Below are 27,927 nucleotides of genomic sequence, written 5' to 3'. Positions count from 1 at the left end.
TCTGCTTTATGTAACGTAGCTGCCAGCTAGGCTGCTGCGGAACCCTTTGGCAGGAGGTGGATGGGTGCGAAGGGCCCCCCGTGGCAGGGAGCCCGGGGCGCTGAGCCCTGGGGTGGGCTGCAGCCGGGGGACCCGCGGCTGAAAACACTTCATTTCACTGGCACAAAACGCGTGACACGGAGGAAGCCCGGCTAAAATGGGAACACGGGGAGGGAGGGCGGGCGAGAAGGGCGAGCGGGAAGTCAGCAGCACAAACCCTCGGTCTGTCAGCAATTTACCTGGACAGGGTGGTTGGGATTGTGGCATTTTGTGTCCCGATGTAACTTTACACTTGTGTGAGTGTGTTTCACCTCAGTATAAACAAAAAGCAACAACAAGAAGGAAGCTTACAAATTTTAAGATCTGAAACAGAGAACAGGTAAATAAAATCCACAGTAAAATGTGGTTCATAGTATGAATTCCATACATCAAATCTCAACATGTTATCTTTCTTCTCTTTCTATAAAGACCTCGTTAACGGACAAGTCTTCTATGCACTGAATTTCAGGTTAGTCATTCTGAATCCCATGAAAATTCATCTGTTCACTATGGAAAGGACTGTCTGGAGAGTGGAACATGCTGTATCCTTTTAAGTGTGCATTGTGTTCAAAGTACTTTAACTTACTAGTTTTCTTTTTAAGGTGCCCTGATTTGTTTTTCCATTTTCTCTCTTTTTTTCCTCTTTTCTTTTTTTTTGGCAGTGTTGATTTACATCTTTAAATACATACCTCAAAAATTACCCATCAAGTTGCCAGAAAGGAAGCCATATAATAATGAAAAAAAAAAAAAAAATCAGGGATAAACATAGAAAATAAATAGGAATTCAAAAATAGTCACCACACCCTGAGAGCAGGCGGCAGTTTATCAAAAAGCCAAAGCAACTCATTGTGAAGTGGTTTTAATACATAAACAAGTCTCATCTTTAAAGAACTCATTTCACAGTCTATACTTTCAGGTTGCAAAGTTCCGTCCCATGCAATTTTAATATATATATATTTTATGTAAATATATATATATACACACACAGAGTTGTAAATTTTCCTTCATTGATTTCATAGGACTTTTTCTTCCCATTTACTTGCTAGATGTCCCTTTCATAAGTGCAAGATTAATGAAGGCATAATCCTGTGTGATTACAATGATTACTTCAGTCAAACGCGGGAAGTGTAACACTCGAGTGTCTGTGTCAAGGCGATGTCTGATCGGGCAATGCTGAATTCATTCGGTTTGCACATGGATCATGCGCAATGGAAACAAACAAACAAAAAGTAAAAAGAGAAAAAAAAATTAAAAATAAAACCAGAAAATCCTTGGATCAATGTATTGCTTTCTGCGCTCCTGTCTCACATTATCTCTGGTCGATGTCCGCTGGAGCTGCCTTGCTTTTGTCGGGGTTCTCCTCCTCAGGCTCCACTTTGTACATTTCCTCAGAGCCCTCCTCACTGTCGTTCTCCTCCGACTCCGTCAGCAGCTCCTCATCCTTGTACTCTGCCACGTCAACCACCGTTCCCAAATGCTCTTTTAGCTTCCCGTGGTGCTTTACATGGTAACGTTGGTTCTGGAAGAATTTGATAATGGTGTGTTTGGGGAGATCCAGCTGAGCAGAGAGGGTGTGGATGGCTTCCTGATCAGGGTAGAGACCCACATCGTGGATAAAGCTTTGCAGGATACCGAGAGCTTCCAAGGAGATCTTGGTACGGGATCTTGGCTTTTTGGCACAACTGTCCTCAGCAGGTGGAGGAGGAGCCTCTTCTCTAGGTGGGGAATTCTCCTTCGCAGGCTGGGACTGCTGTCTGTGCAGCACCTACAAGATCAAACAGACACAGACTTCACGTACATGCTGACCCTTCGGTGCCTGAGATGAGGGCACTTGCATAGGTCTTTACTTGCACAGGTTCTATTTTGTTTTGGTGGAGAAAAGTACAAATTAATATTCATTTTCTACTGCCTTTCTCACCTGTAAGACAGCTGCACCAGTGAAGGAGAAAATGATATTAAAGGCAAACGATATAAAATAGATACAAGCCCACTAAGTAAATAAGAAATACAAAATGCAAGTAATAAAAAGAAATATAAAATAGCCAAAATATAAATGAAGTCAAAAGGTATTAGAGTCTCGTGGTCACAATGACTGGCCAGTTGCTCTTCTCAGACAAGTCACTCTCCACCTTTGCTCCTCTTCCCCCACTCCCTGTTTCCTCCCATCCTTTTAGGGTATAGACTCTCACCTTTTCTACTGGATGCCAAGTATCACAAAGACCTAATCACATGTGGGATTGTCAGGTGCTACTTTATCATAAATAATGATTTGGCACTAAAATCTATCACAGCTGCTTTATGGAAGAAAAAAGAAAAAGAGTAATAAAAGTGCAGAGATTTGTTAAGATTTCCCATCTATGAAAAGTGACATTGCAGCCAGTTCAGTTGCTTCACTGAGCTGGCTTTAATGTGTCTCCTGAACAGATTTCTCTGTATTACATCTGTCTGAACTTCACTAGTTGAGGAGATCCGAGTTCAAATAATTATAACCCCCCATTCTGAGAAACCCTCTGGGCAAACACACTTTTCAGTCATGTAACACATTTTCACCAGCAGAATCTCCTTTTCGGCAAGTTTAAAGAAAGCATATGTAGCTCCTAATCTTCCTAACAGCCACTTAAAACGACTAAGAAAGGGCTTGTGCAGCCCTTATTCCAGGGGTAAAATACCTGCTCTGAATTGTTAGAAATACAGAGGAGCTCCATATGCTTTCTTTAAAACCAAATCTATACAAGAGAGATTACCAGCAAAAATCCCCTACAGGATTGCGGGCTGTATTTGCCCAGAGGTTTCTTCAGATGCAGGGAAATAATTATTAGAACTCAACGCTACAGAGCTAACAAAATCAATATGGATAAATATTTCCTTCCACAAGTAAGAGGGAATTCTGGCTCTTCACCCACAAAGAAAATGTCTTTGCTGCAAACTGTAACACACAGAAAATCAACCCTACATGAAAGAGCTTTAAAAGGAAAAAAAAAAGTATAAACAATGGAGATGTGCTGAGAACTCGCACTGAATTTTACACACGTAGCGAGCCCCCAGTAAACTCTACATTAGCCAAGGCATTACTGCAAAAGGGAAGTTCCCTGTGGAACATCAGCCTGTTACGCAAACAAAAAAGCTCTGTGCTGAAGAGCCCTTTATTCATTTCCTTCATCAAACGTTGCTGCCACAGACATTTGTAACATCAGCAATCCCCAGTCGCACTGTCTGAAAATCACGTCAAAGTGCCCAGCCACTGCCCACCACACACATGTGGTCGAGGAGCACAACCCGGAGCAGACCCTCTCAGAACAACCCAACCTGCAGCGTGGCCAAGCTGCAGCGACCCTTCTGCTGTTGCGCCGGGGGACAGGAGGTGTCTCTCAGCCAGCCCAGAGGGCCTTCACCTCCAGCTGCTGCCCAGCGCCAGGCACAGAGGCAGGACCCAGCACCACGTCCCCAGCACCCCAATGAGCAGCGGGTGCGTAAGGGAGCACATGCACAGACACACAACACACGTCCTGCCGACTGCAGCCACCGCAGAGCAATGCTCGTGACAGTGATGGAAGCACCCGAACAAGGAGGCAGCTCCACAGCAGCTCCACGCTGTCAGCTGGAAGCAGGTGACAGGCAGGGCTTGCCACGCTCCTGGCAAGAGCCGCTGGTGGGCAGAAATGCGGCAAATGTGTTTTGGTGCCAAAAGATTCATTTTCCTCCCAAGCATGTAAATACTCGGGGTGTCACAGAAATGGAGCTAACCAAGGAGCTGTGGGAAAGGAGAAGCTCAAATGGAAAGGACAGATATTCTGGTTTATGTCTTATTACATCTCTCATAATAAAAGAGCATAATGTTCCAATGAATTGAATCACTCATCTGCTCTTCGAGGATTTCTGCTTTGTCCATGGATTGTTTTCAAAGAGAAGGACTGACTTCTCCAAACAGAGGGTTACAGATGAGGATTGGATCCATCCCTACATCACCAGGGAGCACTGAAAACAGCAGAGCTGGGATTGCTGACAACAGCCAAGGACCCAGCCCCATCAATTTGTCACACAGCCCCTACCCAAATTACCTCCCCTGTTGTGCCCTCTGGTCCTCTCCCCTCCTGACACTGTAATGCCCAAAGCAGCCAAAAAAAGGAAGAGAAAGGATTTAACACCACCAATAAACTGCCAGGGAATTTACACACAGCGTCATACAAAAAGCCTCAAGTAGCATTGCTAATCAGAAGCTGAATTCAAGCAGCAGCTAACAGAGATAGAAACATTTTTTTTGTGTGAATTACTCAGTTCATTCTTGTTGGAGTTGGAAGTGGGCTTTTTTTTCCCTTTTCAGTTGACAAATAGCATGAGAAACGATTCAGCTTGAAAAATGTTACAAGACTTCCAATCAAATATAATGATGAAAAAAATCCAACAATACAGGATCAGCAGCAGTAAAATGTTTAATTTGAAGGAGATGAAGAGATGCCTACAGCATCTATAAAGCAATCAACCAAAGAGAGGGCTGAGAGCGGGAGGGAAAGAATAATTTTACTTAACCCTTCCTTTTCTGGAGTGACCTCTCCATCCTCTCCAGAAAAGAAAACACATAACCCAGGGTGAGCAGTGTAAATATTAGATAAAGGTTGTATTCTATTTTGCTTTTGCCATTACCTATGACCTTAAATCTGCAGGCAAAATTCCCACTGGCTTCACACACTGCTTGTGCACACCCTGCCATAACACCTCAGGTTTTGGGCAAGTCCTGATCTGTGTCTGTACTGCAAAGAGGGAAACCCACTGACCTTCCATGATTAAAGCATAGGCTACAGCGCAGAAAAAGTGCAGATAAAGCCCCCAGATGATGGTGTGACCTACCACACAACACCACCTGTATGGTGGGCTTCAGAGAGGAGGGGTAAAAACAATGGCCACACTTAGCTTTCCTTTTCCCAAGAGAGCTGGTGCTGGGCTGGGAAAGGTGCAAATCCCAGCATGGGTGCTCCATGCTCCTCTTTTCCACTCCCATCTCCTTCCACTGTGCCCTTTCTCACTGCTCCCCAGCACAGGTGGGGCAGCCTCCTCCTCTACCACAGCGACCACCATCTGGAGCCGACTTCCCTTCCCCTCCCTCCCTCCCTCCTCACTGACTCCCCATCTACTTCCAAATCAAATGTGAACATACAGATTTCCTTCCATGCCCACAGGACTTATTTTTTCCATCCCTTCAAGAGATTTCATTTTTAAACTCTACAGGCACAGCTGTCCTCTCGGGGTTTCAGAACAGAGCAGCTCTGGAAGATGCTGCTTTATGAAGGTTCATTCAGGTAGACTTTAACCTCAGAGACAGACTCATTTTTTCAAACAAATTAATCAGGCCTGGTAGAAAACTTGCAAGTCCACAACTATGATGGAAGTTGACTTTAAAAGATAAAGTGACTGGTTTTAAATCATGCTGTACTGAAATATGATTTGAAGGCCACAATGAAAACCAGCTGGAAGCCATGTGTAAAATATAATAGTACATGCCTACAGGGAAGGAAGTGAGATATTGAATGATTAAGTTTAGGAGAGTATATAATGTAGTGTATCATTACGGGAGTGATCAGGATTACTTGTAATAAGCTAAGGGTTTGTGGTCTTTCTAAAATCCAAAGCCAAGAATTACTGGGGGAAGGGATCACTGCACTGCTTTATACGTATCCACTCCCCGCATCTCGGGATGCTCCCGCAGGAGAAACCTGACTTTGGCAGGCCAGGACAGCCGTGTTCCCACAGAAAAGAGAGGTGAGTGAACCCAAACTGAATGATGAACGTCATGTAATTGGAGTCTGTGTCTGCACTGTATTTAATTTTGGCTGGATTCACTATCCCACTGATGTTTGTTTCCATTTCCACCCACTTTCTAGCTAGAACTAGACACGTGAAAATGGTGAGTTGCTAAGGGGAGCCAAGCAGGATGCTTGAGTGGGGTACACACACAGGCACCAACTGCGGCAAGGCACCGGCTAACAGCACTCACCCTGGGAAACACCACCTTTCATTGCCCAAACAGCAATTGCAGCAGATGATTAGAAACAGGAACTGCATCTCTACATCAAAACCCCAAGCTCTTTTGTTTCACAGTGGGATTCTGCTCTTCCCTTTGCAGACAGGATTAGTCATGTGAGCTCCCTTCCCACGAGTTTTGCTGAGATGATTAGGTGCCCCTTACTATGAGTAACACCAAAAATGTTCCTCTCTTGGAAGACAAGACTGTGTTTGCCACAAAGACTGTCCTTGTTGAACAGACACTGCCTTCCTCTGTGCACAGACAGAGCGAGCAGCAACAGGTACCTCAAGTGGCATATGCTGGCCAGTACCAATTCTGATAACCCAAACTCACAAGGAGCAAAGTTGAATGGACTGGCCTTCTGTTCGCTAGGGGAGGCTTAGATTGGATACAAGGGAAAATTTCCTCATGGAAAGGGTTGTCAAGCATTGGAACAGGCTGCCCAGGGAAGGGGTTGAGTCACCACACCTGAGGGTATTTAAAAGAGATGTAGACGTGGCACTTAGGAACATAGTTTAGCAGTGGACTTGGCAGTGTTAGATTAATGGTTGGACTTGATGATGTTAAGGGTCTTTTCCAACCTAAACAATTCTATGATTCTATTCTCCAAGGTGGCAAGGGATCTCACCTTTGAGCTTTCCTTCACATTGCTCTTAACGCCAGTCATAACACTGTATCACACCAAGGACTTTTATGCCAAAGCAGCAAGTTTTCAGCCTGCTTAAGAAGCCCAAAATAAAAGCCAGAGAGAAGACACACACATTACAAAATGCAGGTTCAGAAGGTGTGTTTGGTACATTTAACACTGGCCATCTATTACATCCCTCATAAGCATTCAGGGCTCGCCAGCAGGATTTGCCATCAGTTTGACTCAATGCAAAAGCAGATTCATTACATACTTCAGGAAGGAAACCTGCTGGAAAAGCTCCGTCCCAGGGATTAGCTGAAGTCAACGGAAGGGCGCAGGACAAGCCTAAACAAGGTGTTCAGCTGCATTTTACTGACACCTGTAGCTGGAATTTGCAACACTTCACTCCTACGGGCCGAGAGCTCCTGGGCAGCGCCTACCTATCACGTTAACAGTTTACTTAAGAGGCAACCTCCATCACCTTGCCAAGAAATCTCGTACCTGGAAGAAGGCTCTGTCCCTCTTATCAGATCTTACAGGAGTAATCTGGGCGAGATCACCTAATCACACAAACAGCCGCACACTCCCTAACCTGGTCTCTCTGGGCTGTGCAAGAAGAGAACAAAGCAAGCTGCTGCCATAAACAGCCTTGCACCCTGACAGCCCCCTAGCCCGGGGCTCGCAGGGGTAAGAGCATTAATTAGACACAGACACTGTGCCAAGACACTTTACAGGTTTCCTAGGAATGTCTGTACAAGAAACCGTAGCAGAAGTTACAATTTGCACCTGTGTTCATTTCTTTCCTCTAAAAAATGTGGCTGTTAGAACTCTTTTTTCCCCCCCTTGCAAAAATACATTCCCTGGGTAAACACTGCAGTGCCGGTCGCAGCTCCAAATGAAGTATTTTCTTTGGGCTCATTCTCACAAGTGGTGATTTCACACCTTGACACTATAAAGCTGTGTTAAAGACTGTGGTTTAGTTTCCTTGCTTTTCTTGGATTATACAGTATCCTAAGGTCAAAACTCAGGAAAATCCAAAACTGTTATTAAAAAAGAAAAAGTATCTATGAAGTGATGACAAATTGCAGACTACAGGTGTTAGATTACATTCTGACTCCAGGCAGGTTTAATATACTTTAGTTTCCTTTTACAATTGCCCTTAGCAGGTACTGTTATCGGTAAGGGATTTAAGAAAAATATGGTACTCAATAAAAGAAGACCGTGTCAAAAGAAATCAATATGAGCGTGCAAAATGGTAGGAAGTCTGACATGGATAAATATGTTCACTTTCATCTAACTTCAGTCTGAGCTTCTTTTAATTTCCTAGCTCAAAATCCCAGCCATACATCCTGTGCATTTTCCAATGCAGCTTAGTAATTGCTTCACAAGAGTAAACACCATTATTATAGGTAATTATAATACATGTCTGTGATATGATGTACCCAGTCTCATGCAAGCCAGACCAAATCAACCAACCAGAGCTGGTGGCTACAATCTCTTGTAACCCAGTAGCCCTGCATCCTATTCAGCTGCAAGGACAAAGCAGTCACACAGTAAGAGAATCCCCCAGATGTTCAGGCCTTTCCTGTCACCCTTCATCTGCTGCTGACCACCACTGGAGCTGCAATTCTGGATCAGACAAACCCTGTGTCCTAAATGTCTCAGCTCTGAGGTACAAGTCACTCTGAGCCACACAGAAGGGAAGTCAAGAGAGAACTGTGAGGAGAGAAACGAGTTCCACAGGGAACTCAAAGTCAAAGGCAAGTTTGGCTTGCAGGCTGGAATGTGAGCTGGTTGAAGTGATTCATTTCAACATCTTTGGAGCACACTTGCCACATGCCTCCCTTTGCGTTATGGCGGTCGCCTTGCTTAAGGGCAGGAAATAGGCAGTGAACTGAAAACATGGCAAGATACTGAACAAACACTCAGTCTCTAAAATAGCAGCCCCGTCCTGCAACTCTTCTCCAGGACCAAACTGTCAAAAATGGTCACAAAGGTGACGAAAAGACAACAGGAAGAAAAAAAATACTCAAAAAATAACAAACTTTCAGCTGTGCATTGCTTTTGCCATCCCACACAACGTGATAAGCACAAGCATCAGCACAATGCAATTAATCTTGACTTGAAGGGGCGGGGGGGGAAGGTGTCTCCCTCCCAGCACACGCTGCTCCCATTAATGCTAACAGGAGCTTAGCATGCATCAAAGAGCAAATACACCACAGAACATTTTTAAGAGCTATCATCACTAGAGATAAAGTATAAATTACAGCCTGATTACACTGTGCTGCCAAGAGGCTACATGTGCAGCATAGCTTGCAGCGACAACTGGGGATGACCAGATAACTTCTGGACAGGCCTAAGGTCACTGTGGCACATCTGTGCACAGGACTCTTTGCTTGCCTTTGCTCTGCTCCCAAGAAGCCGTGGCAGTGCTGTCTGCACAGTTGTTTGAAGAATGTTTACACATCAGCTTGACAAAGAGAAAAAAAATCTCTGCCATCACTTGACCACAGTCATGATCTTATTCTTCAGTAACGTGTGGTTTATTTCCCTTTCCCGATCTCTGCTAACAGACAGCACGTGCCTAACAATAGCCACTATTTTGTCTGTAAAATGTTGAATAAATCACAAAACTCTGACAATGCAGAGCAGTGTCCCGGTGTTTCCTGGGGTAACTGCTCTCCCTCAAACACTAACTTGACTCTTCCCACAAAAGCACAGGCACAACTTTCATTGGTGTGCAAGTGCCTGAGAACTGGCTGATTTTATGGGGTAGCATAAACGAGCTCACGCTGATGAACGTTAGTGGATCAGCTCCGAGTTTCCCATCTTTGGCTGGTTTAAGCCAGATTCTTAGGTTTACTGCACAGTGACTGTGGCCAGCAGCGGATGTCCCTGTGTCGAATACCTAGCTGCAGCCTGGGAGGGTTGTCAACTGCTGTTCAGCCACAGGTGGAGCAGGCACATACCTACTGTAAAATACCCAACAGGCCAGATTCATTCCAGCTTTTGCTGGCACAAACCAGGGTGCTGGTGACAGGGAGGCCGAAGCAGGAAGTGTTGCACAACGCCACTGCAGACTCTCTCCTGAAGGCATCGGTGATGGATGGCTCCATTGTCTGGCGATGGGGCACGGCCAGCACAGCTGCTACAGGGGCCAGCTTGCTGCATCCTCCAGCAGGCAGCAGGGCTCTGCCAGCCTCGAAGAGCTATGCAAGCCTCTTTTGACTGTAACCTGCAGTAGCAAGGGAAGGGGAACAGCAACAGCTCTGTAAAGGTTCATGCTGCCCTTCTGCACGGTGATGCTAATTGGAGTTCCACCCAAGTGGGACTTTGAACACCCGTGTGTACATCCAGTTAACACTTACTGTCTTCAAAACACGATTGTGAGCTTTGTGGGCCTATGACCTGCTTATAGAATCATAGAATATTAGGGTTGGAAAGGACTTTAAGATCATCTAGTTCCAACCCCCTGCCATGGGCAGGGACACCTTGCACTAAAACCATGTTGCCCAAGTCTCCATCCAACCTGGCCCTGAACACTGCCAGGGATGGAGCATTCACAGCTTCCTTGGGCAACCCATTCCAGTGCCTCACCACCCTCACTGTGAAGAACTTCTTCCTTATATCTAACCTGAACTTCCCCTGTTTAAGTTTGAACCCGGTACCCCTTGTCCTACCACTACAGTCCCTAATCAAGAGTCCCTCCCCAGCATCCTTGTAGGCCCCCTTCAGATACTGAAGGGTGCTATGAGGTCTCCTCACAGTCTTCTCTTCTCCAGGCTGAACAGCCCCAACTTTCTCAGCCTATCTTCATAAGGGAGTTGCTCCAGCCCCCTCATCATCCTCATGGCCCTCCTCTGGCAGTTTCCAAATAGAGCATGAGCTTGGTTGTGGTTGGAGAAAGGGTCTATCAAAGGGTTCAGGTTGATCCTGAGTTTCCCTACCCCAACCTAGCTAATCCCAGTGACGAGCTGAGAGAATGCCACCGGAACTAAGGAAGCAACAAAAGGCTTTTGTTTGCTTTCCTGCAGAAAAATTACTCTTGGTAGCCTCTACGTATTGTTTAATTAACACTACACATGTTCTCCTTTTCTTTTGAAAAGCAGAAGAGCATCTGTGGGCAGTGTGAGCAAGATCTTCCCTGACAAGCCCCAACCTAGAGCCATGCTTAAAGCCAAGCTCTAAACCCCTAACTATGGTGGCACAAATGGCGCCACTATAATCATGTTGTTTTCCAGTTCCTCAGATCAGGAGTAGGCACTGCATTATTTTAGGAAGGGTATGTATGGATTAGACACTGGATTCTGGAGGGGGGTGGGGGATAATTATTTGTCCCATCAAACTGTTTTAGGTCCTTGCAGATGGCTATTTGGGGTTCCAGGAATACCCAACTGTACTGCTAATTTTTACAATGGGGGCAGTTAGAAGTCAGGAGAACCTGACTGTTATGGTTAGTGAAAATAGGAGATTTGTGCTGATAAAACACTACTCAGCATGTTTTTTGCTTTCTAGACGTAACCACCAATGCACTTAATAACAGGACTTGAGCAAACTATACTGTGTGAATCAAACACATAAAAGTATAAATATTCCTTTTTTTAGAAAGCAAGTCTTAAAAAGTGCATTATAATCAACTACCATGGTAAAAGCAAAATATCCAGCATTACCACACACACAACTGGCATAATGTGCTTTATTATACCCTTAGCTTGAAACTGGGTAAATAAAACTAAATGACCAAAGTACAGTCTCCAGCACAGATTAGGGCACTGAGGACAGGATGCCTCAGAGAATTAGATCTGAAATCCTTTGTCTTCCTGATACACTCTGGAAAAGGTGGGCACATCCAGTAGGCTGAGGAAGCTATGCTGGTGTTACTGCTCTCAGTGTGTCACTACTCTGACCTGTACCTATTTTACAGACCCTGGATGCTGGAAGAAAAAGGCTGTATGGAAAGTAAACAGCACCTGCAGTTTATATTCACGATACTGGAAAATATGCAGTTGGGGGGAAAAAAAGTACTATTTTGTTCATTTCTAATAAAATGGTTTAATTTATGGCCAGCAAGGCAGTATTAGGACAAAGCAGAGAATGACACTGTTATGGCCTTGGGATCCACCCCTGGCTTTGCTGCTGCCTGCTGTGGGGAGCTCTGTGGATGGCTCAGCCAGGGGCTGGCTACACACACATACTCGCAGGGGTAAGCTCACGCTTAACACAAGCCTGCAGCTAGTGCAGATCTGCGTGCAAGGAGCCCCAGGCTTTTGCTAGAAATGCACACCACCATTCTTTGCTTCATTAAGGTTAGAACCATGTGGCATTTTTCAGTCAAAAAGCGTTCTTTTGGTCAAAACTGTTGTCTGAGTGACATCAAAGTACTGCCTAAATAAAGTCTGCTTTGCCAAGCTGTTTGTCTGGGGCGGCAGGGGGGTGGTGGGTATTCTGACAAAGTTCAAGCAGTTGTGTAGGCATTTTTCATGAAACAGCATATTCTGGTTGCTTTTATTCAGAACAATTCTGCGCTTCAAATTCTTCTGATTCTCCTTTAAAGCGTTATGTTGCTCTAAACCGCCACAAACCTTTGGGGTTGTATAATTTTAACTGAAAATAGTAATTTTAAAAGCAGTAACATATTTTTTTCTTTCAGTATTTCAGAAATGTCAGCAACCCCTGAAAGTACTCAAGAACTTCTATAGCTCTAGGCTGTACCACCCTCATAGTCCTCTATCTACTGACCTGCCTCCTTCACCATCATATTTACAAAGGGTTGCACTGGTGGGAGCTCTAAAAGAATGAAATGTAATGCAGTTTATAAAAGGAGATGGATGTGAATCTTTCCCATCTCAAAATCCAATAAAGCTTATGATTTTTATTGCATGTGGGAGTCCTTTGGTCTATGTAATACTGATTAGCAGCATGGCCAGTAAGTCTGATAAAACCAGAAAGTACTTTCAAATATATTCTGGCCAGAGACACCTGGGAGAGTAGCGCGTGTGTTGCAGCTGATGGCCGCAGGGGCACACACGTAACTTGAGATTTCTTCTTTGTGGTTCTGTTCCATCTCGCCGTGGTTTTGTTCCATTCTCTCCAGAATGAATGACTCCAAGGCTCTCTTATCCATGTGTCTTCCCGAAAGGAGGCATCATCTCAAAACTATTCCTCCCTACCTTTCCTACACTCCTGAGCCCAATAATTTACAACCTGCTTCAGTCAGGGCTCTGGACTGGATTTTAATGGATCCCAAACAGAGCAATGCAGCATTCTTAGTCCTAATCACATTTAAACAAGGAAACACCAGGAATGACATTACTCCAAGTCAGCAATGCTTCCAAAGTGCTAATCAGACCATTAAAAAGGCATAAGCAGTTTGTTCGATGCAGAGGGGCAAAGACAACCACAGAAATTAATCAAAACCAGGGAAAAATCTGAGATTAAAAGTAGTAATACTCCTTTCAGCAAACCACAGTCTGAGTGCATGGTAAGTGGCTAAAAGACACAATCACTGCAAGATCTAGAGACAAAAAAAAAAGTCTTCTGACTGAATGAAATGTAAATTAAACTCACTCTGGTGCAGAACCATTTCTTTTGCAGGGCAGGACTCTGCCACCGGGAAATCCAGCCCTGTCTGTTCCAAACAAGGGCTGCCACAGCTGACCCTGCCTGAGCTCGCCTAAGGAAAACACACACGCTTAAAGCCAACAGTTGGAGGGAAAGGAAGAAAAACCCAAACACAGCACAATTGCTAGAAGAGATTTCCATGGAGGTACCCCCTCCAGTAAGCAGATGGTTTCCAGTTAGTCAGGGTCAGGGACTACCCGTGTGGTTTCCTGCCTGCTTGCCTTTGTAGCTTTATCCAGATCTCATCGAGATACACAGTCCGAAAAAATTAGAATGGCTAAGTACAGAAATTAGGGAAACTACACACAAACGAGCCTTGGTTTGCACTTGTGCAGATGAGCAGGGGAATCTGTGCCCGCGGGTGGGATGAACACAGTGGTGCCAGCCAGGGCAGCCACGCTGGGCTGTGGCACACCTCATCTTCCGAGCCCGGATCAGGTCACGCTAATGCTGCAGAAAGTTACCAAAGCCATGCCTGACTCTATCCAAACAGCTCAGCTGCTGTTTCCCAGCTCCCTGACATCAGTTTACAACCCTGCCTGCTCTATGGTGTTGGTGCACGCTGGCAGGCCAGCTCCTCAGAGGAGTGGCACACACGCAATGCATGTCTATGTGTTCTGCAAAGCTCTGGGCACACACTGGCTCTTGCAATGCTGTGCATGGCAGCAACGCAAAAATCTGACCAGGAATATATGCACAAGCTACCATATGGAAAGGGCATTCTCAAATTAAACCCTGAAACCCAGATGAGATCTGAGCAAAGGACAGTTTCACTTAAAGGAAATCTCTGAGGTCAACCAGCAATTAACTGAAAGGTTCTGATTGAATACGCTATTGACTGTGCTCACATCAGACAGCTTCCTGTTTATTATACCTTATGGGCTGTCTAGGTGCCAAGACATTAAACTGTCAATAATCTATTAATACTAAACAGCTCCTCCCATGCAAATCCTCTTAGGCTAAGAAACTGCACTAAAAAGATGGAAATTTTTGAAGTGAGATGGAAATGAGCTTTTTAGGGTATTTCTTTGCTCGGTTCCAGCTGAAAGTACAGCAACGTTCATAAACAATATAACACGCAGTCTATAACTACATGGAAAAAATTGTGTTAAAAAAAATCAGACATGATTGAGACCATATCCTGAAATCTGGCTTTCTTTTCCAAGCCATCTTTAAACAGTCTAAGTTAAATTTAATTAACAATTTACAACAAGAGAGAAGTTATTTAAAGAGAGGCCTACAGGTCCTTAACATTCAGTGTCTGGGAAACAGTTGTATATAAAAAAAAAAAGTTTTAATGAATTTAATAGAGAAAAGCACTTCAATTAAACGCTGTCAAAGAGGATTGTATTAATGACTGCACACAAAGGAATTTAAAGCAAGCCAAGTATATTTAGCAAATAGGAAGTAGGCTTTCAGAGGCTGCAACTATTTATGTTTCTGCCATTGCAATGCATCTCGGCGATCTCGTTGCCAATTGAAAGCAGTTATGTTATTAGATATGATTTTATTTATTATGCATTATTAAAATTTCAAATGCTGCAGGGGATACATTTATTTCACTTCTAAAATGAAAGAACAAAGATATTTCCTGCTTATTCAGTAAGAAGAAAACTAGAAGAGGAAATAAATAATAAATAATAATAATAATAACTTAGCACTTAAACTAGTGGAGTGCTGTCCAGACAGATCTTTTTATGGGGCTTGGTGAGTCCTGAAGTTTTAGTGTGCCTCTTTCTGCTACAACTAGATGGATTCACAGTTGCTACAGCAGTTTCTCTCAGCACAGCATGGAAAAAGGAGCCAGCTCTTACTCCTTGTGGGCAGGATACAGCTCCTCGTTGTATCCTGAGGTAGCACAAGGGACTTCCACAATACTCTGCATGTTTCAAATCAAAAAATTACCAAAATCCCAAGAAGTAAAAAGAAAATGAAGTTGCCAAGCTTTGTGCAAGCAAGATTGAGAAGACCAAGGTTTTCCAGACCTAACCAAGAGAAGCAGCCACACAACAGTCGCAAAAGCTCCTAACAACTACGGGTCTGCATTAAGCCTTTCTGCAGAACGTACTCACCTTCCTCAGCATCTATGTGATGGGACTTGCGGCAGGAAGGCAGGGGGCTCTTCACAACCCTCCCTGCCCATATGCCTTGGATTCAAATGCAGCACATCAAATGGGCATGGCCCAGTACGGGCATAATGCAGAGATCCAAACCATAAATCTGAGTAAAAGCAACTAGAAAATTCAAGGGTGTTAACACTATTTTGTACTAGGATGGTACAAATAGCATAAAACTAAATTTAGTACAAACTGGAAACCGAGGAATGTTTTTTGACACAAAGTTAATGAGATGGCTGGGTCTGTAATATCCAGGGTATGTTCTGTGATTTACCACATCCTTGTTGCCATATGTAATGGTAAGATGTTAATAATGATTTTAGATGTTTCAGACTTCTGAATGTTCCACCAGAGGCACCTTATATGTGCTTGTATTCCTTGGTTTCTGAACACCAAATCCCTTTTAAGTTAGGCACCATGATGTCAGTTAGTCCCAAATTACTGGGTTTATAATATATTTATTTGTACTTAAGTGTAAGATTTTTACCTTCTAATTTGAAACATGAAGAAGTGAGTAGAACTGGGGGAAAAGACATTGGAACGGAGGCACAAGTGGGTACCTACTTTCTTTCACAATGTGAGTAGCATCGAGTTCAATTTTCTAAATACATTATCTGATTTTTGTTTAAGACTTTAATAAAAGTCATGTGTGATGTGTGTTGAGAATGTAGCCTTTGTTGTTCCACAGCTAGGGATCTTGCAAACAGCTTCGCTTTGTCTGTGCCAAGATATTTTGGAATATTCTTTGAAACACTGTAAGCATAGATGACTGTGAGAAAAAATATGTGCTACTGTACTTCTGGATACTCGATGCGTGAGAATAGTGCATACGCACAAAAACATTTCCCAATTCAACCCTGTAAAAGTCCATAAAAACATGGAACATACACAGCATACTAACCCTGAAAAAACCCCGTATCCCTACACATATCCCTGGGTATTCCCAACTATTCAGTAAAAGAAAAGCCCACACCAACGAATTCCCAAGGAGACTGGCCCAGGGCAAGGAGACTTGAGTATCTATGTGCTACTCTGCCACACGTTAACTCCCAGCCCAGAAGCTTGGGGGTTGTTGTGCAACACAGAAGGAAGAAGAGCTCACTTGGTCCCACAGATCTTGGGGGACGAGCAGTGCAATGTGTTCTGGCAGCACAAGGCAATCTTGTTTCCCTCCCCATGTGATTTTTACAGTTGCCTATCTGCACAGGAAGGCCAATGCAATGCTCCAGGGCTCCAACTTTATCCTAAGATTTCTGTAAGGAGCCCGAGAACGAAATGTTGCATATGGCCAGTACCCTATAAACATTTACACATCTCTGAAGCCTGGTATTATTATTTATGTGCAAATCTGAGGGACAGGGAGTATTTAAGGAGCATTAAAATGAAATTTAAGAGAGCAATATTTTTAACTGCAAAAATTTTGAAACATGAACGGAGCAGAGGCTCATCTAGTGGCTTTTCAGCCTCCAAGACTTGCCTGCTGCCAGCCAGCAAGCTTCAAAGGTTATGTGAATTCAAAGAGCTTTATTTAGTAATCTTGCTCTAGATGTTTGCTCATCCTCAACCTACTACGACTCCTTACAATGCTGGCAGCTTAACATTTACGAGAGGTGCAGGACTGGAAGAAATGAGGGCTAAATCTGGTCAAATTGTGTGTGAAAGGTGAAAGGGTGAGATAACAGAGGCCAGAACTACAGTGAAAAACAAAGCTATCCTCGTTACTTGATCTCCCATTTCTAGGATTAAATGGAATAGTACTAAACCTAATTTCAGAACAGAAGCAGTTTTGCTTCAATTGCAAGTACACTCCCCACTATCATTTCAAGGGGAATGGCAGGCTTAAAGTTAATAAAAATCAGCAGCACTTTAGAGCCACATTAGATATCCATACTAAACAGAAACAGCTGAGAAGGCCCAGTAGGCAGGTTTGGCTACAGCAGTCAAAGCTCAGCGCCTTTCCACTGCAACTGTGAGAACTACCAACCACTAGAAACTCTATCAGACGCCTTGGAGTGGGATGTAAGGGGCTCCTTGTCTGGTATGTGCTCCTGTTGCCTTTGTGAAACCTCGTGCAAGGGTCCTGAGCTACTGTGGCATGTTGGGAAAATGGCGTGCACCAAAAGAGTGGAAAAGCAGAGTGCACAGCCACAGCTTCTGTTCCAAAACGCACCATGTCTGCCTGCATGGCACGGGTACTGGAGCAGTATGAGAAAGGAGTTCAGAAGTGGAAGCCTTCTGAGGGTTTTGCTTGTACTTTCTTCGAAGCAAGTCCCTTACCCCACTCAAAAACAGACACATACATGATAAGAGATGAATTCAGGGTTAGTGGCATTTGCCATATATATTGCCTTTGGCTTTAATACTGCACAGAAACAGAAGTTACAGAGTTGGAGAACTTTTTTGGTGGTTTTTTGGATGGTTTAGATGGAAAGGAGATACTGAAATGGACTGTTATTGTCTACTTCTAGTAAGAGAGAGAGAATGGAACTCCACATAACTTAACAACTGAGGAAGACACATATTCTCCACTCCAAAACTCTCAGATCTCATTCTGACATGCATTTCCCCCTGTAGTTCTCAATCAAAGACTAAATAAATACTCAGCTGCAACCCACCCAAACCTGAGCTCTGAGCTTTTTGAGTGGAATGAATAAACCTGCAATACAAATCTCCCTGAAAGTCCATCTGGGCTCGTTGAGTAGAAGATGTCTCACCAAACTTTAGATCTGAGCAGACATCACAACTAGCCACAGAAGCTGGGGTAATCAAAAAGCAGTGGGTAGCCATCTATGATCTCTGCCTTTTGGGTGCAGAGAAATGATCAGAAAGCAGAACTATCAGGGTGCAGCCATTAGGAATGAGTTGCAGGGCACACTATCCACAAATTGCCTAGAAGAAACAGTAAGCACCAAAGTCAACGACATAGCATGGTTTGGGAAAGTTTTTGTCCAAGTCTCCCGGACAACTCAGTCCTGATTTCCAGTATGCAAAATATCCTGTTGTAACCCACATAAACACAGCAAAAACACTGTGCACGTCAATCTATTGATCATTAAACACACCGCATTCCCCTACGGAATAACACAGTTTTGCTTCACTCATCGTCTATGATTCCTGAAGTATTATTAATTAATACTATTTTTTAAGAAAGAAAATTTAAAGTCTCGCTGGTTTTTTCCTGCATGCTATGCATTGTGTGACCCATGAACTCTAAGACATTGTTTAGAATCAGATATTTCATTAGGAAGCACTAATGTGGTGTTCACTGCCCTTTTTATTACTTCTAGAAAGAGAATATGAAATTAGTTTCATTGGACTGCCATCGCCACTTGCTTTGACCCATTTTTATGAGGGCTCCATGTTCTGCTGTTCTGTATTTCATTGTCATTTCTAAAATATTTGTTCCCTTCCATCCCTCACAAAATGACAAAATTAGTATTTCATTTACTTCTGTCGTATGTTATTTTCTGCATATTTAAAGAGAGACCACAATGTTTGCAGTGAACACACAATACAAAAAAGCTTTCCTACAGCTTTCTGCTAAGCCTTCTTTTATTTACTAATGTTCCTCCGTGATTTATGATCTGAACTATTATAAATTGCCAGATTTGTCTAAATCGAAGCTTCTGAGGAAAAAAAGGGTGGAGGGACGTCATTTAAAAGAAGTGACTAAAGTAACTGTATTAGAAAGCTTGTGAAAGTAATTCCTGTTTCTTTAAAGTCAACATTTGACTGTTCTTAAATCAGTATGTACCTACCAGCTTCAGCAAGTCTATCTGTCAGAAAACGAAAGGCAAGGTTTCCCCGCTCCCTGAATAGCAGGTACCTTGCTGCAGCGGTGGCTCATTACTCCAGAGAACCAGCTTATCCACCCCAACACTCCAGAGACAACAGCCTGATTCATCATTTTCCCAACTGGGTCAGGTATCTCTGCTCCAGCAATTAACAGTGAATTAGCACTATATTAAAGTGCCAGGCAAGATGGTTATTCTCTGGAGTGGTCACCTTGGACACAGCAGACAAATAGTGGGAGAAGGGAGAGAAATTAGATTTACTGTGTCCTGGAGTGTCTGTAACAAACCCTGAATCCCTGGTTGGCAACGGGAAGTGGCTGTAGGCACTTCTCAGCATTAACACTCCAGAAAGGTCCAGTGCCAGCCTGGGAATGGTGGGATTTAGTGAGGGATGGAAAGTAACACAGGGTACCCTCACCTCTGCAGAGCAAGAACCTAAACACAGAAGCACGAGGGCTGCCTGCTGCAAAGGGACTACTCTGCATGCAGGCTGTTCAACAGATCTCCGTAACAGCCAGGGCAGATCAAAGGTCCAGCCAAGATCCCACATTTGATGGTGGTGGAAGAAGATGAGAAAAGGGTAAAAATATAATAATGCTTTCTGGCATCCCCTCCCACTTTCTAGGAATCTGTGGGATAAAGCCACTTAGTGCACACCTGAATAACCTTAAAAACCAAGTGAGTGGCTGTGGCAAGCTCAGCCTGCACACACAGCAACATGTAGGTATAGTGTGCATGCTCTGCAACCAGCATGTGAAGGAAAATCCGCACTCCAGCACGTCCATATGGTCACACTCGATGCTGCCAGAGAACACAGCCATGTCACAGAGCTCCACAGGGCTCACATTTTATGACTCCTCAGCACAATAACAAATAAATCAAGAGTGCAGGGAGGAATTTCTTGTGCACTGAGCTTCCATTATAGACATTTTTCATTTCAGAAACAGGAAAATATTTGATTAAATGGATTAATATATGGCTGACGGGAAAAATCTAATGGAAGAGAGAAAAAATGAAAATGATTCTTTTGAATGCCCTGAACCTAAAGCTAAACAGTGAGGTAGAGGCTAGCAATACCAAACGGAGGGCAGGAACCTCCCACAAAAGAAACAGTAATCCCTTAAACTTCAAAAGCTATTTCCAGCTGATCTTTTACAGCACCACCACAACTGCCCCACTGTGCACACTCTGCCGTTAATGGACAGAAACCATAGCCGGCCTTGGGGTGATTCCCTCACTGAAGATGTGCCCAACCCTCTAATTGGCAAGTGAGCTACACAAAGCCTATCACAATGAAATATTTGCCATTTCCAAGAAACTATACCAGAGAAAAGGCTTAAATTTATCTATCCATTATCTTTTGCCTGGTAATGCCTCTTGTGATGACAACCAGGATTTTCTTCCAAGTCCTTCAGTCTGACAGAGGGGTGTCCCCAGCCCAGAGAAGGTTCAATCATGGTTGCAGGCTCTGGCAGCAGCATGGGGCAGCCTGTTTTCAGCCTCTCCCAGTCTCACTGCTGGAGGAGCAGGAGACTGAAGCATCAGACACAAGTTACTGTACACATGTCGAATCCATCAGAGCAGAGAGAAAGATGGGGTGGGTGGAGAGGTAGCAGAGGTAAGAGCCTCCTGTCTGCTCCGGTGTCACAGTACTGCACCGCTGTTATCCACAGTGCTGCTACTTGTATCTTCTTCAAAGGACTGTCAACTTGACATCAAGGCTGCAGGTAAGGGCTTGACCTACAATGCACTTTTCACTAGCAAAGCCTACAAAGCAAAGCAGGTCAGTGACTGCAGCTCTTGGATGTTTCCACCTGCTGCTAAAATGCAGGCAGGCACCGTGGCAGACATTCTGCACCCGCCACCACTTTTGGAAGGAAATGAGAGTTGCTTTCCCACTTGACACTACAGTGGGAATTTCAGATAGGCAGAATGTAATTACTTGGCCTGGAGTTCAGCCAGGAGCGGGGCCCAAGACCCCTACCCTTATGTAAGGTGTCACAAAAATCTCCCATGACTGCAAGTGTGAGGACCTCAGCTTTACATCTCTGGCTGCTGTCACCAATTCTTCATGGCTAATTACCTAATAGTGACCCTTGCAGCAAAGCCAAAAGACGAACTTTGCTGCTTGAAACAACTCAAGTACCAGAGACTGAAAGCGACACAAAAATTGCTTGGTGTAGAGTATCTTCTGACAGTAGGGAGCAGGTGGCCAGCAAGTCTCCTGTGTCCTGCACTGGTAGCGTGCCACTCAGAAACCTACTGGGGTTTTTGGATGGGCAAACATAGCTTTAAAATGCAGCACCCCCAAAACACAAGCCTACTGTATCAACTGTATACCAGAGTCTCCAGAGTTTTGCTCTATGGACTTGCCAGCTGGTTCCATTTATTTTTCTTCATTTTTCATATTTTGACTGTAATAAATAATTAATCCATGGCTTTGTAACTTGCTGACAAATATAAATGCACTGCATTCCAACACAGTGTAGAATGTCACTCACAAGAGCCAACCTGCATGATACAGAGAAGTGATGTGCAGAAGGCTTTGGAAAGTAGGCTAATCATCAAGGTCACCCACAAGAGCTCAGGGAAACAACTTCAAACTGTTCCTTAGGGGATATTCCTACTTGCTATGGCCACCCAAAACTGAGTTAATAAGCTCGAATCTACACAGGTCTAGTTGTCTTCCCACATGTTAGCTTGGGACTTTACTCTTCTGTAGCTCCTTGCCTCCAAGATCCCACAGACTTTTGGGAACATGGAAGTCCGTACATTAATTACTTAGAGCATTTCCCCTACTTTATAGCTCTGAGAATCCAAATGCCAAGAAACCCGTTTTTTCTTCCAGGAAAAGACCAAATGGACAGCAAGGAGGAAGTTAGTAGCAGAAGAGACAAAGGAGACTGAACTAGGCAATAATTAATCTGGGCAAGACCAACGTGTTTCAGAAGGGGCAGGACAAGACGACAAGAAAATCCTCCCACCTTTGCAAGAAGGTGACTGGATAGTTGGCAGCAGTGCTAGCAGCAGCAGCAGAACAGGAGCAGTGATAAAGAATAGAGGCTGAATGCCAAGGTTCACAGCAAGAGTAGCAAAGCAGTGCAAGCTGCCATCAAACAACAACGGGAAGAGCAAAGGTGGGGGGAGAAACTGAGATTACGGGAGAGAAACTCAGTAGGGACAGCTCTCTGAGGGCAGTCACACCATGGGATCAGGTGAATGGTACCAAGTGCCAGCGGCAAGCCAAAAGGAAGGTCTGCTGTGGAAGGCGTAGCCTCAGCTTTTTAGATTGAGAACAAACATCTGATGAGGCTCTCTTGACCATCTGCAGATGTTTGGGTTTGTGACATGCACTACTAGTTATTAGGAATACACATAATGCTGATTTTCTCTTCTGACTGAAGCTGAACTGCAAAGATGGGAAGTCTTGTAGTATTTTCACTTTGTTTTCCCCATGCATATTTGAATCTATTTCTCATTCTGTTAAGGCCCAAGACAAGGATAGAACAAGGGTGTACAAACCAGAAATACATACTAGTCACAAAGACTGTATAGAGGAGCACAACAATCCTAAGGAGGCTGTGAAATGAGGGCCCATGTCCCACAAAATGCTCACCATGGTCATTTTAGAAGCATTTTTCAGTTCCAGTCAATGCATAAAAAGCACTTCCCCATGTTGCACTCTTCAAAACCCCCATGTTACCCATGCACACTGTTCCCCCGCACAGACACCCTCAGAAGGAAGTTAGCTCTCTGACCTGCACAGGCTCAGGAGTCAGCTGGACAACATGCTGCATACGCTCACTGTGGTGATGTCTGGACTCCTCCTCATAGATCACATCCCTCTCGTGCTGGGGAAGGTTCAGGAAGCGGCGAATGGTGCAGAGGTTCTCCCAAAGGGTGCGGTTTTCCGGGCTTGGGTTTTCTTTCCAGCGAAGCAGCTCACACAGCCAGCCCTGCAACAGTAGGGTCAGCACAGGTAATTCACTGAGCTCCAAGGAACCAGATGTGAGCAGAAGCTCAGCTGGAGTCAAAGCTCCGTGCTGCAAGTTTTGCTGGTCTCATCTCACACAGTTCCCCACCCCCATCCTCCCTCAGCTGCCCTTTGGTCTCAACAAATCCTTGATATATTATATTTCCTGCTAGTTAGAGAAATAGAAACAATCAGCAGCACTTAACAGGAACCAGGAAGCACAGCATCTTGCCGCCTGTCATAATCATACCATCTTTAAAATGCTTGGATATAAGTATTTTTTCTATAGAAAACCAGAGTTGAAAGGAAGGTGCATCTCCACTTCTGCTTCAGAGCCCCTCTATTTCTTCACCCGAGAAAGAGAAAAGGAGACGTAAACCCTGAGACTTGCTAACAACCCTCATGGTGAGGGTTGTAGCTGCAGGACCAGAAAGTCAACCACTACTGAAAATGTTCAGAAGATACTATCAAGTAAAGATCTCCAATCTGCCATCACTCCGTTGCATTGACTCTGAACCCCACTAAAATTTGACAGCTTTAAATAATCAAATGGCCTTAGAAGATGCAATCTCACAGAAAGGGAATCCTCTACTGTTTAGGACACAAGCAGCAGAGAGGGTCCTGCAGAAGTCACTAGAGAGATCAAGATACTAGGCAGAGGTAATTCCAAACCCAACTGCAGATCATAACATAAGTTGATTTCATTACTGCTATATTGTTTAAAGGTTAGTTCAAAATGCTTTCAGAAAGTTATCACTGCACGAAATCCTCTAGGACCTCTCCACAGGGGCTGAGAGTTCAGACCCCAGCAGGAGAAAGCGCCAGCGCTTCAGGAAGCTCCAAAACACAAAGCCAACCAGAGAGTACCAACCACGTCCATAGCTGTTACGGTGAGGACAGCCCCTAGTGTGCTGAACGCCGTGGCAGTGACCCGGCGTCCCCAGCAGGTTAACCAGGGACGGTGGCCACTGCTGCCCGGGTGGGGATATGGGGACACAGCTAGCCCCGTCCAGCCGGCCCTGCCTGGGGCTGGGGACAGCAACTCCCCTCCTGTGCCTGCATGCAGGAGATGCAATGCAAATGACAGGAGATGAGAAGATAATGCTGAGGATGCTGTCAACACGCCTTACTGACTCCTGTCAAAATATTTTACCTAGTAGCTTTATAACCCATCATTTCCGAGCTACAACTCCGCATTTTGACACCATTTTGACAGGCACCTTACAATACCTAAAAGATAGCTTGATCAATGTTAAAAATGTTTGGTACGAGAAGTAGCCAAAACTGTGTTTTTCCAAACAGCAAGTAGAGCAAGCTGAACAGCCGGGTTCATTACCGGCCCACACGGGGGGGTTTGGGTATTGCTTTTTTGTGTAACAACTTGTAAGCCATTGATAACTTCTATCATGCACTCTAAACCCCATATATAACATCATAAGCCGTTGTTTGTCTTACTCTCCACTGTGTCTTCTGCCTTCACCCCCCCAAAAAAGGCAAGATTTGATTATCTCCGCTGCATCAGCCAAGACAGCAACACCAGCTGTTCTCATTGTGCAGCCTCTTCCTCACGGCCTACATGTTAATAACCTGATCATTCCATTTTCTCCTTCAACTGCCGGCTGCAGCACAGCAAAGAGACAAAAACCCAGGCCCATCTGCAGCAGCTGTAGGCACTGAACTGTGAAGCCACCAGGGATTTATAAACTAATCTGTAACACAACACTGCCTTGTTTTTACAAGTGAGAGGCCACATTTGTGCAGACCTGATCTTTTCTTGCAATAAACTAGGAGGGTTGAGGGGGGGGGCAAGGATGAAAACAAGATATCTGATCATTTACTTGAGGGGGGATCTGTATTATATTTTCAAAGTGTTTTTACTGGTATTTGGATAATCTTGCAGCCAGGTGATGTCTGCATTTTAATGGGGTTTGGCCACATCCCTTGCCCTCAGTTCTTCTCTTCCCCTTTCCACTGCTCAGAAATCCCCCCAAACTTTCTCTCTTTTACAGGAAGAATATCTCCCAGCTCCACAGGGTTTTCTCAGGGGTTATTCTGTACAAAGGAAATAATATTTGAAATGGAAAATAAACCATCTGTGGAAAAAATAAGCTCCTGTTTCTCCCTGTTTTCAGCGATCTAATAAGTCTCCAACTGAACTCTTTCACATGTTTCAAACAGGTATGTTTAACATCTCCCGAGGGACGCTGCAGCATAAACACCAATCGTTGAACAGAAAACACACATAAACTGCTGCAACCTGGTGGGGCCGGAGCCCGAGGAGGACACTCCTGGGGTATTCCCAGGGCTGCAGGGCACCGCACAGTGCCTGGCTCAGCACAACCACCTCCCCTGCCCAGCGCTGCACCAGCTAACCCAACTGCTGCATTGTGATTTATCTGTCCCGTTATCATCAGCACTCATTACAATCACTTAGAGCAACACTACAGGCCTCATTATGGACTAGGCACTCGCTGCCATTAGTCTTTAAGAAGGATAGCGCTCAATTTGCCTGGCAACATGCGAGGTCCTGACCTTGGAGCTATTAGGGAAAAGATTAGACTGCAGTGTGACCATGTGTGCAGACATGAGCAAACCAAATTAATTTCTGGCAAAGGGAGGCACCAGGCAAAGACCCCGCCATCCTGAGGACACCTGAGAACTTCTCCATTCCCCAAAGGAGATAAGATAATGGCACGTTTAAAGGAGCCTGGTTCTGAAGGTGAAGCACATCCGTGGTATTTAGAGAGATATTAATCCAGTTTCCCCACAAAGTATTTGCTTGGCTGATCAGATTAAGGGATCTAGCCTTCAACAGCACACCCCCACCACAGCAGGCCCCAAGAAATCTGTGATACTTCACAGCCTCAGACATATTGCACCATGTGTACCCAGCTGCTACAATAATTAGCTTATGAATGTATCAGCTGGTTCTGTGATTTTTATAAATAATAACTAACCTACAGAGCAGAAAGATTTTCATGAGCCTAATATTAGCAAGAAATTGCAAGGTGCGCCTAACTGAACTGTCATTATGCTAAATGCCCCGTCTTCTCCCACGTTGTGCGGGACTGGATCTCCCCCAGTGCCATTTATAAATATTTATTTTTGCAACGGCAACAGCAATGTATTTGTGGCAGCTTTCTTCACAACAGCCACCGTTCGCTCACCCCCACACATACACACGCGAACCCACCGTGTGCCTGCGTACGCTTATCTGCAGCAGATCTGTCCTTTCATTGCTCTTTTCCTACCCTTCTCTTTATTTATTCGAGCATTCACTCTCTCGCCCATCCATTCAAGAACCTATCTATCCATCCACGAGGCTGCTTATTAGGCGATAGCTCTGGCTGATACGTGAGGAAACACAGCGCTGCAGCTTGCTCACACGTTCTTTATGATCGCAAGTAACCGCCTTCCCCATGCACAGATGAGAAGTCTGCATCGGATTTCTTTCATTATTTATTTCAATAATCCTAGCACGCCATCCAAGAAAGTTTTGCAGTACCAGGCAAAAAAAAAAAAGCAGGAAAAAAAAAGTGTAAATGTCAAATAAAACAGTGACAGATGACAGTATTCTCTATTGAATAGCACCGTTTCTTCGTGCATGTTCAATGAGAACTCATGAATTATTAATACGCAAATCTCCTTTTTCTGTTAAAAATCTCAACTTGGGGTTTTTTTTTGGTTGCAATTTTTTTGTATTTTCTTTTATTTATTTCTTGGGGTCTGTGTACGTTACACAGAGCTTTCCAGGAGAATTATTTCGTTTAGGAAATGCTAACATACAGAAATGCTTGGAGCTACAGCCATTCACGATGAATTTTCATCTATAGCTATATTTATTGGCATGAAGAAGGAGAAGTGAAGAAGGAGACACTATCTCACCACCTTTTCCCCCACTCATCCACAGATCCGAGCTCGCTGCATTACAACTAAATCCAACTTCTGTGAGCGTATTCTGAAAATCTAACAAATAACACATCCTTCCCCAGAGCCGTGGTACGCTGTGGTTTTCTGATCCTGCCTCCCCTGCCCATCACAAGTCTGGCTCCACTGCACAAACAGCCCCCTTGACTGCCACAGAGCTACCCAGAGAGTTTGATACACGCCACTGCCAATATGGGTGGCAGAATCTGGCCCTCCAGGTCAGCTTCTAAGGTTCTCAAGTGGGAATGTCTTCCATTAAAAATAAAAGAAGGATAAACAGCACAATTAAAGGATGCTTCTGGCTCTGCAGTCAGGCACACCCAGTGCTTGTGGTTACAAGGAATTCTGCTCAGAACTTCCTCCATTTCACCCCAAAACTTCTAGAGGCATCAAGAATGCAGCCCAGTTTAGTTCATTAAAGAGAGCTGCAGAGAAATGCTGGCCTCTATTTTTGTTGTTCTCATGAGACAAGATAAACATTTTCTAAGCATTTTATTTGATAAAACAAATAATATCATATTAATGTCCTATTTTTAACCTGTCTCTTAATCAGATACATTTCCACATAGCTAAGCAAACAACAACAAAAATCTGCAGGAAGCCAGCCATTCCCATTGTGCTTTTATGCTGTTAAAGAAACAGCGTGCTTACTACACCAAAGCATTAGCCTTGGCGCACTCCAACCCCCTTGAGGAACAGTTAGCTGGTGCAGAAATCACAAGCCATATTCTCTGTCACTTATCCCTGAGCCCTTTTTAGCAGCTTGACCC

General features: G+C 44.3%; 1 protein-coding gene across 1 annotated transcript in view; it reads right to left on the bottom strand.

Annotated features, from left to right (window-relative positions):
- Window positions 1-726: 726 nt before the first annotated feature.
- Window positions 727-27,927, bottom strand: part of SATB2 (SATB homeobox 2) — a 109,167-nt gene continuing 81,966 nt past the window's right edge. The window contains exons 8-9 of the mRNA XM_010016276.1: window positions 23,016-23,213; window positions 727-1,843 (exon numbers count right to left, since the gene is read on the bottom strand). Of these exons, the coding sequence (XP_010014578.1) occupies window positions 1,388-1,843; window positions 23,016-23,213 (654 nt within the window). The 3' untranslated portion in view covers window positions 727-1,387. The remainder of the gene's footprint in view (window positions 1,844-23,015; window positions 23,214-27,927) is intronic.

The sequence above is a fragment of the Nestor notabilis genome, unplaced genomic scaffold (genome assembly GCF_000696875.1).
Source record: "Nestor notabilis isolate BGI_N333 unplaced genomic scaffold, ASM69687v1 scaffold5416, whole genome shotgun sequence".
NCBI classification, from domain to species: domain Eukaryota; kingdom Metazoa; phylum Chordata; class Aves; order Psittaciformes; family Psittacidae; genus Nestor; species Nestor notabilis.
Note: the sequence above shows the minus strand (reverse complement) of the source record. Positions and strands in the feature narration are given on the sequence as shown.